The 16209-nt window shown below is 40.4% G+C and overlaps 1 protein-coding gene across 2 annotated transcripts; it reads right to left on the bottom strand.

The window, feature by feature from the left end:
- Positions 1-7114: 7114 nt before the first annotated feature.
- On the bottom strand, positions 7115-8832 carry LOC124365244. 2 transcript variants are annotated; one of them, XM_046821208.1, is made up of 3 exons: positions 8184-8832; positions 7739-8104; positions 7115-7658 (listed from the first exon to the last, which is right to left on the bottom strand). In XM_046821208.1, the coding sequence occupies exons 2-3, from the start codon at positions 7988-7990 to the stop codon at positions 7146-7148; spliced, it is 765 nt and encodes a 254-aa protein (XP_046677164.1). In that variant the 5' UTR covers positions 7991-8104; positions 8184-8832; the 3' UTR covers positions 7115-7145. The 2 variants fall into 2 exon arrangements, with proteins under 2 accessions (XP_046677164.1, XP_046677163.1); XM_046821207.1 differs by having other exon boundaries at positions 7739-8832.
- Positions 8833-16209: the final 7377 nt, after the last annotated feature.

The raw sequence follows: 16209 nt of genomic DNA, 5'->3' as shown, positions 1-16209 counted from the left end.
GGAAAGTGCTAGTTTAAAGAAATCGAATTCTTTAGTTACTTAAACGTTATGTCTGAAAATGTAAAATAAAAAATTCTATCGACTGAACTGTTTGAAGAACAATATATTTAGACTTATTAAGTCTCAAGTTTTGTAGTATGCTCTTTTAGAACTACGGTCAAATTTACGACATATTATCTTAACATGTCGTAACATAGCTCTGAAATTTGTATTCAAACAGAAGTAAGTGTAATAGTAATGTCATTAATCCTTATTTTATGTGCGATGGTAAAATATCTATACTACATGCGTGTAGGTGAAAGAAAAAGATTTAAGTGACGAATAAATCAAACATATTTTAGGGAGAGATATCACCTAGGGAGAAGGCAATAACTGTCATGTTGAAACACGTACCCTGTTGTAGGTCGGGTCAGGGTGAGAAACCCTCTGAATCTCCAATGAGTATGTTAGATGCATTTATTACCACATTTTCCTTTTAATAGCGGGTCTCATTCCTATTCAGAACATGTTTCTAAATTGATAATTAATTGTTTTCAACATTTAATACTGCATTCCGCTCTGTGTGCCAGAAATTAGTCAAAAAAGTTGCATTTGGTAAAGGTTTCTACCGTATATTTATTTTAAATTTGCATTTTAATAGGTTCTTTTTGTTCATTCTTTGGTATTAGAACAATGTGACAGTACAGCGATCCGAAGAAGTACATCAACATTATAGTTATTGTCATATCCATTACGTTTTAATTGTAACATCGCCTAGCTCCAATCTCATTTCAAACATATAAGACTATTCCCTTTTTTGTAATTTAAATGGTAATGTGCGTGCGCGCGCGTGCGTGTTTGGTGAGTTTTTCCAACGCATATACACCAACACACCAAATATGTTTATTTTTGTAATTTTCGTACATGTAAATACACTTCGAAAAAGGTGTATAAACATCTATGTTCAGTTTTAATTAAATTCTTATATCAAGTACGTATTAACCGATTAGTATTAACTAATTGAAGCAGATCCTATTAAAGTAGTTAAATAAATCTGCAAATGTTTACGTATATAAGTAGCAACCTTTAATAAATTTCTTCTTTTTTTCGTATATGTAATTATATTTTTCAGAAATTTCATAAACATTTATGTTCATACTTATTTACATTCTCCTCTTACGTGTAAACCAATTGACACTGATGTTATTAAAGTAGTGATGTATGTCTCCAAGTGTTCACGTGTATAAATAGTTACCATAATTTAACTTTTTTACTTTTGAATAAACTATAACACCATAAACAATATTAAACAAAGACCTTTCTGAACCTTCAGCAACACTTAGACAACAGTTATGACAACCTTAGACTTTTCTGTCACAAAACGGTTCTTGACAAGTTAGTGAAACTTTACTCTCAGGCAACTCTCTATCTATTAGTTAAATTGAACAAGAATTACGTCACCTTTATAATGACACTTTAACCTTTTATGTTCTTCGATATATTTTTAAAATGCCCAGTCTAAATTATTAATTGGATTGTGATATACCTATGTTTCATAATCCCAACTTTTGAAAATACATACTCTTATTATAGTTTATTTTTCACGAAACCACTCATATCGAGAAAGACTTTAAATTTTGCATCTAACTAAATTTTTTAAACAAGGTATAGTTCTATGATGGTGCATTTCAATCAGTGAGATATGGTTGAGCGTGATCAAAGCCTATTATTCAATAGGTTGTACATTTTTTACATGCAACCATAGTAAAGTCTGTTCCATGACACGTGATGTAACGTGCTAATTGTTTTATGGAGGTTGTCCTGTATATTTTAAATATTGATGTTTATTAAAGTAAAATGTAGGAAAATGTTTGCGCAAGTACTGATAGTAATAAAGCAAGTTCTAAAATCCACATAGCCTAGACTATATTAGGATTGCAAGTTTGATCAAATTGGAGAGCATAGCTAAGAAATCTGTGTCAACTCTAACTTGATTAGCGTGTTCACATATTATACTCTTAAATTTATATTTCTAGGCTAAATTGAAGTATTGCAACTGTGGATCGTAGTTTAGTTTTGTGATTTAATGCAATAATCTTTGGAAATAAGGCTCTCAAGAGCAATATGCCAATTAAATGAATTATTAGTTGTTCTTGGCAGTCTAGCGACCGCGGCGCCAACCAGCCAGGGGTTTACAAGCATTCAGCTGTTTACTGTTTTGTTGAGATTCTTGTAGCTTGTTTCTCTCTTAAAAGCTCGGCATCAACGCCGTGTCCGGCGCTCGTGACATTTGAGCTCGTGTCAAAAGCCTGCACTCTTTACCTTTTTATGATTTTCGTCTTGATTGTACCTAACTTCACAGAGTACTTTCAAGGAATTAAGTCAATCAAGTATTTTAATTAATAAAATTTAGAGAGTAGTCTGAAGAAGAATAATCAATATACAATTATGCCAAAACGTTTATTGAAGTGCCGCTCTATCGAGTTGAGGAGAATCAAACTTTATTAGAAGCCTTAAGAACTGTGTGTATGATATTTTTCTTTTAATCGATTTATTTTTATTAGTTCAAATTGAGAAGCCTTCATTTAATTTTCAATCGACAAATTTCTTTGTTTTGTAACATGTGAGTTTTTATTTGGATTAATTAGCAAGTAGTACGATTCACAATATTATTAAAATTAATAATTAAAATTATTTTGTATACAAGCTTTGGTTATATAATTCACAATATATATATGTGGTTTTCCTGCGTATATTTGTAACGGTAAATTACTCGAGGAAAAATAGTTATAAAATAAAAATTGTAAATTCAGATTTAAACGATTTACTGTGACAAAATGAAATTGAATTACAAAATGGACTTTAATATTGTAAAAGAACGAAGCTCTTCCTTGTAACTGAATTTACTGTGAAATTAACTTATGCCAAGAACTAATACAATACTAGCCACGGCAGCGGTCGAATATGTATGCAGGTCTGCTTCATGCTTCGTTAGACTTTTTATTGGCTTTATTATCAAAAGTAACTGTTTTTCAGTGTGTAGCATAGATACTGCTAATAAATGTGAATAATGTGTTGTACAAAACTAAATTTAAACTATGAAACCGTTCATTCATGGTCTAGTTGATTAAACTTCAACTCAATGTTTAAACAAGCAAACGGATTTAAGGTTTGAAACGTTTTCAAGTAGGTTTTATGTATTTTAAGGACATCGCTTATAATAGAAATATAAATCTCTCTTTTATATTTGTTAAAATAATTAGTAATCGTAATTATTAAACGTATTTAATACAGGTTTTAGCATATTTTATATAGTTACAAAAACAGAGATAGCATAGGGTTTGGAAGGAGGCAAAAAGGTAGGAAAATAATAAACAGTTATCCCAATTATTTGAATAGGATTATTTCATCCAATTAATTTTATTATAGGATTGTTTGACGTTATGTCGGTCAATGAGATACGTAATTAAAGAAAACTTTAAGATCAATGGCATTAAACATAGATATTTTATTTAAAATAAAAACGTACACATATCATTTTAGTAAGGGCTGATCCATAAAAAATATTATAAGTAATTAAAGTGGCTGAATCTGCAAATTTGAGACCTTAAAATTCTGAAAAAATAATAAAAAATACGATTAGGAGGTTATGTTACCTTACAAACTATCGAAATTTTTCTTCATTCCATCATAGATATTTGTGGAATGAAGAAAACACTCCAAATTTACCTCTAATTGTTAAAATCTTTTGAATTTAAATTTTTTGTTCATATCACTGATTCACTGATACATACAACTATAAATTTTTTATAAATTTTGTACCAGAAAAATGTATATTATTTTCTTAGAAAATAAATATTCACCATCAATAAATCTATCCTAAGAGCCAGACATTTAATATGGAGTTCTCATGTCAGATTGCCACAAACTACAACAGATATGTGAAGTGAGCCAACAAATTTATAGTTACGCTAGAATATCGAGGTCATACCAATATAGACGTATCTGTAAGACATACTTTTTTGAATAGAACCAATTATATGAACGTATCTTATTAAAATTAGTAGCAACATTAAAGCTAGCTAGATATACATAGTATAACCTTTAGTAAAATATTACTGCTCAATATTAAAGGCAGCATTTCTCAATATTCAATGAGATGAAAAGTGTAACAGACCGAAAACGTAATGAAATTTGCAAATATTTAAATCGAGAAAATTACTAACATTTAAAATATGGCTCCATTACGCTTAATCGTAACTTTTACACTATAATCTACAGACCAGTGTGACGGCCTGAAACAATAATTGTTATCAATATCAATAAATAACTAGCAGAAATGTTTTTTGATCAAAGTAAATTCATGATAATTATATAGTATGTATATATAGTAATATTTTATATAACTACGGAAGTAGCTAGAGAACACATTCTGTCTTTTACGAGTACATCGTACATGCAAGCAATGTGGAGCTCAAGGCACGAACCTCATCAGGCGTTTATTTTCTTTACACAAGAATACTGGCTGCTACCTTATTACCTTGTTCCCTTTAAAAAGAGGCGTTCTGATTGTGTATGTACTAGAACAGTTGTTATTTTTTTTCTATTACAACAACAACAGTGTTAAGGTGAGCGTATGTTTGAAAAATAAATTAAAATCTCGATCTCATCAAAACTATACAGAGCGTACTTATGAAACGAATTGCAGCAATATATGAATGTGTAAGGCAAATCATAAAGAGATGTGCAATGATCAAATGTAGCCTATAAATGTATTTGTTTCTTCAATTGGTTCCTTAAACTAAACCCTAATTTATAGATGTTGCCAAAGTGTAAGCTAAATTACAAAAATATATACATTCGTATAGATAAAACTCACTTTTTAAGGACTCATGTCTAGAAGACTTCGTAAACATGTCATAAACTAGAGATTTCACTTCAAGTACCCGTTAATTGGTTCCAATACTTAAAAAAATAACGAGAAAAGACGTAATTGCTTTAATAGGGAATAACTTTCTATTATTACGTACAAGCCTTGTAAATAAAGAAAGTTTTTTAACTTATTTATAGTCGGATTCTTGGATTTACTTGTTTTTTATCCCTATTTCGAAGTACCTCTGCATTAAGAAAACTGTATTTCGAGATCTGCAATCTGATCTCTTCTTCAGGTAAAGAACTAACCTAATACATAATTACAAACTAGGTTAAAATAAACAAATCTTACTAAAGCGTTGTGGCATCACAATCCTTCCATCGTCAAAAATAACCTTCAAACAAAGAATTGATTCTCGGTACGGACCCGGAACCAGTAAATAAATCAAAGACCTTGAGAGCTTGCATCTTAAGCTAACTAAACACATTAATCATTTAACTTTCTTGCATAAATGTAAGGTTGAAGACCTTATGCCTATAGGGTTAACTCTAAAAACTCCTTTTCATAGTAGGAAAGCCAGTAAAATTTTGTCTTCTGCTTCGAAATCTTTACTTAAAGAAAGAATTGCATATCATCATCGTGAAAGATACCTCCTCCAAAATAATATTGGTGTAAAAAAACTGAATTAAAAACACTGATCGGTACAGAATTCAACAAAATTCTCGAAAGCATCCAAAATAGATGTATAAAAGTTTCTGAAACAGATAAGAAAAAGAAAATCTCCAAACTGGAAAACATTAGGCCTAAAAAATGTGATTTGCCTAAGGATGGCAACGTGAATACGGATGCAAATAATAAAAATGTAATCAACCTCTCTTAAAAAATCCTGAATGAAGCGGAAATATCAGTCTTATCCAAGGGTTTAAACTTTTCTGTGGCACAAAAATCGGTAAAGGCACTGGATTTCGTAACTGGAATCTAGTCGGCTGTTTCACAGTTACCTGAGGAACAGGGTGACCGGTTTCGTTGTGAGGCCAGTCTTTTACTCAGAAAAATTCCTCCCACAAAACCCAATTTGACAATAGAGGAGAAAAAGGCCAGGTCGATCCTTGGGAAAGACGATACGGTCAAAATCTTACCTGCCGACAAAGGCAACGCTACTGTGGTACTTGACTCAGTAGCGTATAAAGAAAAGATTGCGGAATCTTTAAATACTGGCAAATATACAGTTTTAAATAAAGACCCGACTGATTCATTTGAACGCAAAGTAGCAAACACCTTAAGAAAACATAAAGAATTTTTTTCAGATAAATTTAGATCTAAATTAACTCCTCACCACTACAAAATCCCCCATATGTATGGCCTTCCCAAAATCCACAAACCTACCATCCCTCTCCGGCCCATCATTAGTTCTCGTGATTCACCTTGCAGGGAATTGTCTAAAGTCCTCTTGGACATCTTAACGCCATTGGTAGGATAAACTGACTCTTTCATCAAAAATTCCAGGGATTTCGTAGAGAAGTCAAAATCCCTAAAGTTGACTGAAACTGACAAACTGGTAAGTTTTGATATCGAAAGTCTATTTACAAATGTACCAGTTCCAGAAACTCTCGGAATTATTAAATCACGTCTCAAAGAAGACCAAACATTAAAGGATAGAACTAAACTTCCCGTGCCAGTAATTATGGATCTGTTAGAACTATGCACTCAATGCAATTATTTTGAGTTAGAGGGTAAAATTTACCGTCAAGATGAGGGGATGGCAATGGGTTCTCCACTGTCTCCTATTTTTGCCAATATCTTTATGGAGGAATTCGAGCGAAAAGCTTTGGCTTCAGCTCAGTTCAAACCGAAGATTTGGTGGAGGTATGTGGATGATACCTGTGTTATTTTTTCTCATAGAGACATTGAATTAAATAATTTTTTGAATCACATTAATAGTATTTCTCCTTCCATCCGCCTCACAATGGAAGTGGAAGTCCAAAACAAGCTTCCCTTTTTGGATGTGTGTGTATTAAGAGATAGGGATGTCCTTAAGATAACTGTTTTTCGAAAGATAACACAAGTAGAGTAACCCGGAGGATAGCCCCGCGCTCTGATTGGTCGAGAGCAGGTCACGTGATCCAAGATGGCGGCTAAGCCCCGCCCCCACGGGAAAAATCCCTCAAATGCGGGAAAAATCCCTCACGCGCGGGAAAAAATCCCTCAAATGGCGGGAACCAAAAAAAAGTGGCGGGAACTTTGAAAAATCAAATACTTACATAGCAAAAAAAACGTGTTTATTTTAAAAATTTTAAGAAAAAAACAATGGCATCCTCCCGTGGATGATCACCCGACAGATTGGACAACGTAAGAGCCTATGGGCACATTGTGGGCACAGAGTGTGTCCACAAGGCCTCAACCCTACCGTCGGCAATCTGTCCATACAGACACAGCAGCGAACGTGCCTAGCCGGGGGCGACGGTTCCGGTTCCTCAGGGTCGATGTCGTAGGGATCCCTCGAGGCCGCCGACTCCATGCTCTCGCCGATGCCGATGAGCAGACCCTCCAACGACGAGCGCACTTCCCTCCAAAGCGCGTACGCTATCACGAGGCTCTGGTCACGGGGCGTCTCGTCGAGAAGATGGTCGACGAGCCAGAGCATATCCCTGAGCTCGGCCCTCAGGGTGGACATCGCAACCAACGCCCCCACAGTGCACGCCACGGGAGCGTGCGCCGGCGAAACAAATACTTGAAGGAAATGGTCCAGCACCAGTTCCCGTAACCTCTGCCGTGCCACATCTACTCCTGATGCAGCTGTAGGAGGCTGAAAAGCAAGTAAGGTATCACCACTACCACTAATACTACTTACTACTACTACTACCACTACTACCGGTGGACACTTACCCTTCTACAAGCGCCGGTTCGACCCGTTGAGGTAGAGGGTTGGGTCGTGGGCCCAGCAGAGGACCGGGACGTCGAGGGGACCGGGGCGACGGTCGCTACGTTGGACCCACCAGAGGACCGGGACGTCGAGGGGGCCTGGGTCGGGGCGATACTTATCCTCGGAAGTCGCCGCGGCCGAGGAAGCGGCATCGTCTGGAGAGGGAGCCTGCGGGCTGCGGCCCGGGGCGGTGATGGAGACGGTGGTAGAGGCATACCCGTGATGGCAGCCTCCAACACTTCCCAGGGTCCCAGCAGAAGGTCCTCAACCGCTGTGTCATTGAGAGGCCTCTGCCTTGGCCTCGGTCCAAAAGCCCACGGGTCAGGAGACTGCAAAAAAAAAAACAAACCGTAGGAAAATAGCAAAAAACACGAGACGGACAAATTGTAGGAAGCCAATTGTACTTACACCGGGTATCAGGTTCTCCACGGTGGCATCCGAGTCATACTCCTGGAAAGAAAAAACAATTCAGCCCGTAACGCAAACAAACACGCATACAAACACAAAACCAACACAAGCGCACACGTACCTCCACACTGTCATCAGGGTCAGGCGACAATGGGGAGTCCTGGACCTCGGGGTGAGGATCGGGCCGGGGGTCATCGTCGTTGCCCTTCAAAAAACAAAAACAAATTGTACCCAATCGGAAAAACGGAATCTAATTATTAATTCTATAATAGTAATAATAACATTACCACCAATCGAGGGGCTTTCCGCGGAGGCGGTCCGTCGTCGTCACCAGCAACGAGGGGTGCTGCAACGATAAGAAGGCCCACCAGTATCAGCATCAAGCGAGTGTAGCCGACTCCGGGAGGCAGGCGTGCTCTGCAGAGAATCGCTATCAAGGCCGTAGACACAGTCATAACTCCCACGGAAAACGCCAACACAAGGTGCCTGCAACTGTACATGATTGCACAATGCTGGATACATTCGCAGCAGTCGCTTATATGCAAGCGCAGCGTACCCCCCACCACACGTGCGTTTGTCCTTGTTGCAACGTGACCCAAGTTTCCACACCACCCAAGGGGTAGGGTCCCGGCGCGTTAGGAGATATTTTACGTGGCTCCTTCCCCAGTAGGCCTATCCACGTGTGTGTAAAGAGCCCCAACCATCGCTCTTTACGGTGGTAGCCACTCCATAACAAATTTGCTACCTCCCAACATATTTTTTTTTTTTTATTTTACAATTTTTGTATTTTTTTGTAATCCTTGCTAGTGTAACAAGCCGCTTTACTCGGAGAAGCCTTTCAATGCAACCCGTAAAACACTCGCAAAGAAACATTTTGTTTTTTAGTATATTTTTTTACATATCTTTTTTTAGCAACTAGAGCGAGGCTCGTACCCCTGGACTTACGGAGGTTAGGCCTGCCATAGAGGTATCCAAACACACACACACACACACAACCGCCCCCGGACTTACGGAGTTTAGGCCTGCCGTAAGAGCAGTTGAAAACCCCAGGACTTACAGGTTTTACGCCAGCCTTAGGGGCTTGCCACTCACTCACCCCGCCCTAGAGCCTTTTTTAAAGCACAAGCATATGTACAGTCACTATTATGTTGAGGTAAAATACATTGAGCATCGGAAACAATAGCCTCCTTACTATCTACAATATTCCTATCAACTACGTTATCGTGAAAACGAGACAAAAATCTAACTTTTTCTAACCCTGTAGTATATACAGTAGCGAAGGGTTTACAGAGAGCGCGGACGATATCTTCGTCAAAAGGGATCCCTCCGTCATTCCAATTAATATGATGAAAGTGACGCACCAACCAACGGGCGGTTCTAGCCGCTTTTGAATCTAATTCGGTTACGCTGTACGGGGGTTTGAACACTATGTGTGAGCGAAACAGATGACTGACCACAACAAACTCCTTCACAATAAACCGGTTCTCATTATCCTTGAATGCATGAAACTCCACTATCGCTTCCATTTGGCCAACGTTTAAAAAGGTCAACTTCCTGGACCAGTCTGCAAAGTACGGGACTAGGGATGTCGTTATACTCCACGTCCTCCTCCTCCTTCTCGCCAGCCAGCAGACACCGAACAACACTCTTAGCTGACACCTCGATGGAAAAGAGATCCCGTAGTGCGATGTAGACCGACGGGAGGTTGTTAACGAACTGAACCCACTCGGTCTTGTTAAGCGTTAAAGAACGTTCCCCGTCATAGAGATACGCATGCATTTGACCAAAGACGTTCGAAACCCTGACATCCTCCCCACTGTCCACCTTGATATTCAACCTCTGCGAGGTCTCCAAAGCCTGAGTGATACAGTTGAAATTCGGAGCAAACTGATTAAATACATCGTGCGACCAGTAAACGCTCCCCTTCTTACCATGGAATAGCACCCCGAGAGAATCGCCTCTGTCTTTAAACAACCCCACAATTACACACTTTGATAGATCGCTACCTAAAAAGTAAACCGACTTTAGGAAAATACCCGTTAACGAATTTATGCGTTCCTTACGCCTGGGAACCTTCGCAGGTTCCACGTCCATCACTGAAGCCTGCATGGTCCCGTCTGACCGTAACCCCTCACACTACCCCTTATATACCACCCAATTTAGACCAATCAGCGACGTGCTTATTTCGACCAATGGAAAGCAGCAAATTAACGAAGTAAGGGTTCCGTTTCCGCGTCTACCTCCTCTTCCTCCTCCTCCTCCTCCTCTTCGTCAGAGTCAAAGTCTGAATCGTATTCTGAGGAAAACCTAACCCTAATTTGGTCGTAGTCCTTCACATCGTATATATCGGCATTGGAAGAAAACTTGTAGCAATTAATGTGGCCTTTTTTTAATAATTTCCCGTTTTTGTAAAAGTAAACAGTTACAAACGCTTCGACGCCCATTTTGAATGTCACCGAGTGGATGAGAGCTAATGAATTCCAGCACCCAATGAAGTCCAGGTCCCGTCTGACCGTAGCCCCTCACACTACTCCCTTATATACCCAATTTAGACCAATCAGCGACGTGCTTATTTTGACCAATAAGAGGGCTAGGAAATACGGTTAGATTTAAATTTTCTAATTGTAACGGACCTCGTATGTGTAATCGCTACAATACATGCAGAACTCTAAATCATCCTCAACAGTGTGTTGTAGATACGCCAACACGAAACCGTCAAAGGCGGGAAAATCCTTGACGTAAAATATTTTAGAGTGGAACAGATGCCACTCTTTCACATTAATGCTTAGTTCACCAACAGAGCTACCCTCTTTCTTGAATATTACATTAGCAAAATCCTCAAGAACAGTCTCGTCGTATCCTTCGCTAACAGGTTCATATCTCTCAAATATGATTCTAAATGCATCAAACTCTGGGAGTTTGCTTACATCGTAATCATCTCCGTAATCAGACTCGCCCTCTTCTACATCTAATTTATTAGTGCTAACAGTTACGTTATCTTTAAGCAGTTGAAGAGTTATGGTACACTGGTTAGGCCCCTCCCGGTCAGACATGATTGAGCTAATGAAGTCTAGCATCAGGAACCCTCAATTTATACAATTACCCCCACCCTAACAATACTGTGTTGCGTTATCACGGAAGGGTTCAAGTAGAGCCTGTAATCTCGAAAGAAACGGGTCGTACATACCAACTAACTGATCCAAAATCGTAATCGCACCTCCAATGTATGAATCCATATAGTAGCACCCACAAGTGTCAGGACCTGACGTAGCCTCGGGTCGTGACCACACGCATTCCTTGAAATGGTCGTAATTATAAGGGTCACTGGGTACTCTAACTGTAGGTCTAAATTGAGCAAAGAGTCTTCGCATACCCTCGACCTTGCAGAGTAGTTCGGTCTTTAATTTTAGGTATCGGATCGCATCGAGCGAGTCAGGCTCGTTTAGAAAACTGTTTAGCTCCTCCATGACACAGAATGAGACACACGTACAAAATTCAGCTATTTATAAGAGTTCCCCCACCACCACCACCGCTCCTACATTATACGTTGTACCGAACCGGTGAGCACTGTGTACGCCATGTGGGAGTCATGCAGTAGGAGACAGTATGCAGCTGTGTTTGGCGGGAAATTCTCCTTAGCTTCAAATTCCAACCTAACATCTACAGGTCCCGACTTGATCGAATCGTTCTGCTTGGAACAATCAATCACGTACAGAGGCACATTAGACGTGAATGTTTTAAAGTCAACCAGCGGAGACCCTGGTTTTTGATAGTACGAACTTTGGAATCGTGTGTACATGTCGTAAAATATACAGAGATCGCCGTGGACATTGTCGTAAGGGTAGTACTGTGAATTCAGATAAAGTTTAACATTCGTAAGGGCACAACGGTCAAAAGTAGAGGCGTCCTTTCTTAGGTCGTTCTTTCTACCGGTCTGAAAGGCCAGCACCACGTACCGAGGCTTTTCAATTTGCGAACTCGTTTTTATTGTCCAGCTCTGTCGAGTCGTTTGCGGTAGTGAAGGATATTCGTGAAGTTCCCAGGACCGAAACGGTAGGTGAATCAAAGTGTCTTTCTCAATCACGCGCAATAATTTTAATTTGTAACTATCTGACACTGTAACATGTGGTACACGCCACTCGAGCGATGTAATCTGAAAGTCGAGGTTTGACGCGTCCGGTGAGATAACGGCGTTGACATCCGTAGCTGACCTCAAGAGAACAAGCTCTTGCTTAACATTCGCAACAATTCTCTTGTAATCCTCGGCAAAACCCATCAAAAGTTTCAGAGGCACCGAATACGTAAATTAACCGGCCTCACTTGTCGTATTGGGACCGAGCCAGCACGCGTTTACGAGACACTTTTGCTCTTCATCCCTAATGGAGAGTAGTCCTTTTATAGTACTCGTTATACCTACATTTTTCGTCCTGTCAACCTCTATACCGCCTATCTCGTACCTTACATCATCGAATAAAAATGCGATGGCATTGTTTATTAGTGAGATACTGGCCTCACTCCCGTCAGCTTTCTTAGCACTCACTTTACCAGTGATGTGTATACTGCTTTCGAACGGTGCCGTAATTATATCCTGTTGACTTATCGGAATTCTGATTTCGTCGTTGTTCTTCAGAGTTGACGAGGCGTAAGGCTTATGAGAGTGAAACTCCCAACCTGTAACAACTTCAACATACTCTGCGGCCGACTCTATTGCCAGTAGCGCCATATTTGAACCCCAGTGACGCTAGAAACCGAATGTTTCGCGATGTTAACACTACCGTCTTCCGGTGTTTACTGGCCAATGCCTGAGCAGACACTTCTCTAAATACTAGACCCATTGCCGCTTCCTAATGTGCAAGCGTAACGAGACGGGTTCGTTTCTAAAGTTGATTAAATCGCCGTTTTGGTCTCTGAGAGAGACCTCTATATTGTTCACCCTGCGGACGTTCACCGGTAAATAGATGACAGTGCTCGGTTTCTCAACTATTTTATACCCGGGAGCCACATCGGGGTAGAACTCGTGCAACACGTGTCCTTCCATACCGTTTTGAAAGGAACCGCGTGCAATGTTGCACTCGACACGTATCGTGTTTACCGCCATAATACTGACGGGGAGGTCGGACATGTGGATCTTATGAGGCTCCAGTTCCTTAGCGGTGAAACCAAGTACTGAGGCTACCGAATTCGGCTTTTCAAAATGTATCGCTTCACTGCACGATACTTCGGACTTTAGCGTGTTATTGTTTGCCTTAAGACTGAACGCCACACTTCCGTCAATGTGCGACTTGATATATTCTTCTATGTTTTCAATTTCATACGACCCCTCGTCTATCACTATTTCTTTGTCGACTCCGTAGTGGAACATGTCATTCACACCTCTTTCAATGTTTGGTATCGTATAGTACGTCGAGAGACCAATTAGACCAATCTCGTACTCTCCATCGCTCAAATCCATTGGTAGAAATACCTCGCAAGATACGTGCGGAGCAGCTCCGTTAAGTGAAAACATTACGCGCCAGAAACTTTAAACACAAGTGACCGCAGACTACTGAGTCCTCAGACTGTTTACGCTCATAGTTATACTGTACGCTCACCCCTGATCCAAAGTAGGATACGAGTTCTACCGGCGGTCTCAGATTTCCAAAGCTGTCAAAGTAGTACACTCTGTCTCCGAGTTTCTTATAACAGACCCAGTGCGTACCTTCACCGTGGGAACTGTCCAGGTTAACTATGGCCGACTCGTACTGCCGCGGGGTCTTGGGCAGTGTGTCCCTCATGTAGACACCTCGAAAGTTTGGAATATTGAGTAGCCTCGCATAACGGATCAATTCGTGGTTTGTTAGAGGTTTTATCGGTATCGAGATTGTTGTTTTTTTTTACAATACCTCTTCTTTTTCCTCACCCCACCACCTCCCCTCTTTGGATACGGTTTCAGGTAGAGCCCTCTGCCCTTAGGTTTACCCCTCCCTCGCTTTGTCTTTGGTTTTTTTCTTTCTCCCACCCCCAAACGCTGTTTTAGCTTTCATTGCTGCCGTCACTGCTAAGGCCGCGGCCCTTTCTCCTACACTAGCGTCTCCCGATTTCACCCTTTGCCAAGCTCTTTCGGCCAATTCCTTGTCGGCCTCTCGCCGGTGTTCTAAATCCGTGTATTTCGAGTACGCTATATCGTGGAGCTTACAGGCAGAATCGAGTTTGTTAATACCCCTATCACCCCTTGCCAATCTCACCCCTAATCTCGTACCTGGCCCACAGTACTGATACCCGCCGGGAAGGTGTAATTCGACAGGTAACGCGTCAACAGCACGGTTTATTATGGTGCCTACAGCGGGCAGTGCGTTGTTCAGTACGCTGGTCACTATACCTCTACCCCGCTTGACAGCTCGTTTCACTCTGTTTGAATTACGTTTGTGGTTCGCCATTTATATACCGTATCACTTTATACAACTGTTTGAGTAGCGATTCACGCACACAAGTAATCTGCAGTACGTCGAAGATGTCCGCCTCGGATTTTGTGACAGTACCGGTAAACTCGTCAAACTCCAGCACGTAACTGTCTGTTATAAAATAAATACGACCGTTTTTATATCTGAAACCTCCCTTTATGGACCCCGGAACACCGGGGAGTACGCTTGAAGTCATCCCCAACATGGTGCCTGTGAGGGTGCATTCGTTTAACTCTACAACAAACTTGTCATCGACGAAGACGTAGGTTTTACCCATATTACTGTTTAACGCTGCATTGACTTTCTTAACTCTGGTATGTACGATTCTGCTAATGGGTCTTTGATTGGACAGTCTAAGTGACGGGTAATCTATAACGTATAGAGTTCTGTCTACGATCATGACTACGTCCCCGTTCGGTCTCTGGTACACGGCCGAAACGTTAGTAAAGTCTGACAGTAAGAAAGTCAACCACTCTGTAATTATCATAGGATTGGTAAACTCTTCACGCGTTCTATGGGCTTCGTTCAGGCTTAGTATCCAAACGTATTTACCGTAAAACGCGTATAGTCTGTTTCTCACTACTAAGAACGTGTTGAGTTTGTGTCTTAAATTACAAATGTCCAAATCTGTAGGTGTAGGCGTAGGCGTGACCTCTATTGGTCTATTGGTAGCCGATGTTGTCGTCGTAGTTGATGTTGTTGTGGTTGTGGATGGTGTTGTAGATGTTGTAGTGGATGTTGAGGTGGAGGGGGCCGGTGGTCCGTAAATATACTGTATTGCCATTTGATCATCTCTGTCTAAATCATATTGGTAAAGATTTGAAATACCATGTGGTACAAAATAAAAAGGATACATTATAGACGACGAAAGTGATGAATGTTGCAAGCCTAGAGCGTGTCCAATTTCGTGTAATAGAACCAAAAAGAAGGAAACTTTTCCAGGCGCAGGTAGATCCATTGTATAATCCCAATCTTCTTCACCGTCCATATGAACATCTGTCTGGTTCATCCCCAATATAGGGAGAAAGGCGTGACCCACTGAACCACCCCTACCATCAAACACTCTACTGCAATTTTTCCGTAGATAATACGAAAGATGTTTCCTGGGAGTGATACTTAAAATGATTGTGGGACTTATAGGGTCCCGCCGGAAGGTCAGGTTGGAATGTCTTGAGAATAGGGCGAACGCATCCCGACATAGTTGGTCATACTGATAATTACTACCGTACATAAACCAGGTAATATCGTTTTTCCGCCATCCGTAGTTTGGGTTTGCAGTGAAAGACGCTATTAACTCGTCTGAATTGTCGCATCTGGGCTGGTTCATTAAGTTAGTCGTCTCCTCATTTACATATCCGGTCACATTCAAGCCGAACGTCTCTTCAAACCTAACGATCGCCTGTGTAATGTCTGTGGATAGCTCTGAGGTATTAGTATCGAGATAGCCGTATCTCTCCAAGTACAGCAAAGTTTTATTAGCAGCAATCAGCGGAGCTACACATAGAATAAATACCAAGACCCGCATCTCGCCAGGTTCTAAAGTAAACTGACGGTAAAAATGTCAGCAACTCACATATAAATAAAAC

Source organism: Homalodisca vitripennis, chromosome 6 (genome assembly GCF_021130785.1).
Source record: "Homalodisca vitripennis isolate AUS2020 chromosome 6, UT_GWSS_2.1, whole genome shotgun sequence".
Taxonomy (NCBI): Eukaryota; Metazoa; Arthropoda; class Insecta; order Hemiptera; family Cicadellidae; genus Homalodisca; species Homalodisca vitripennis.
The sequence above is the reverse complement of the archived record's forward strand: the minus strand, read 5'-3'. Positions and strand labels throughout refer to the sequence as shown.

Excerpts from the sequence above, each read along its gene's own strand:
- LOC124365244 (XM_046821207.1), bottom strand. The coding sequence starts at position 7,990 with ATGCCTCTACCACCGTCTCCATCACCGCCCCGGGCCGCAGCCCGCAGG. Across the intron at positions 7,659-7,738 it reads GAACCGGCGCTTGTAGAAGG|CCTCCTACAGCTGCATCAGG; the intron begins GTAAGTGTCCAC and ends CTTGCTTTTCAG.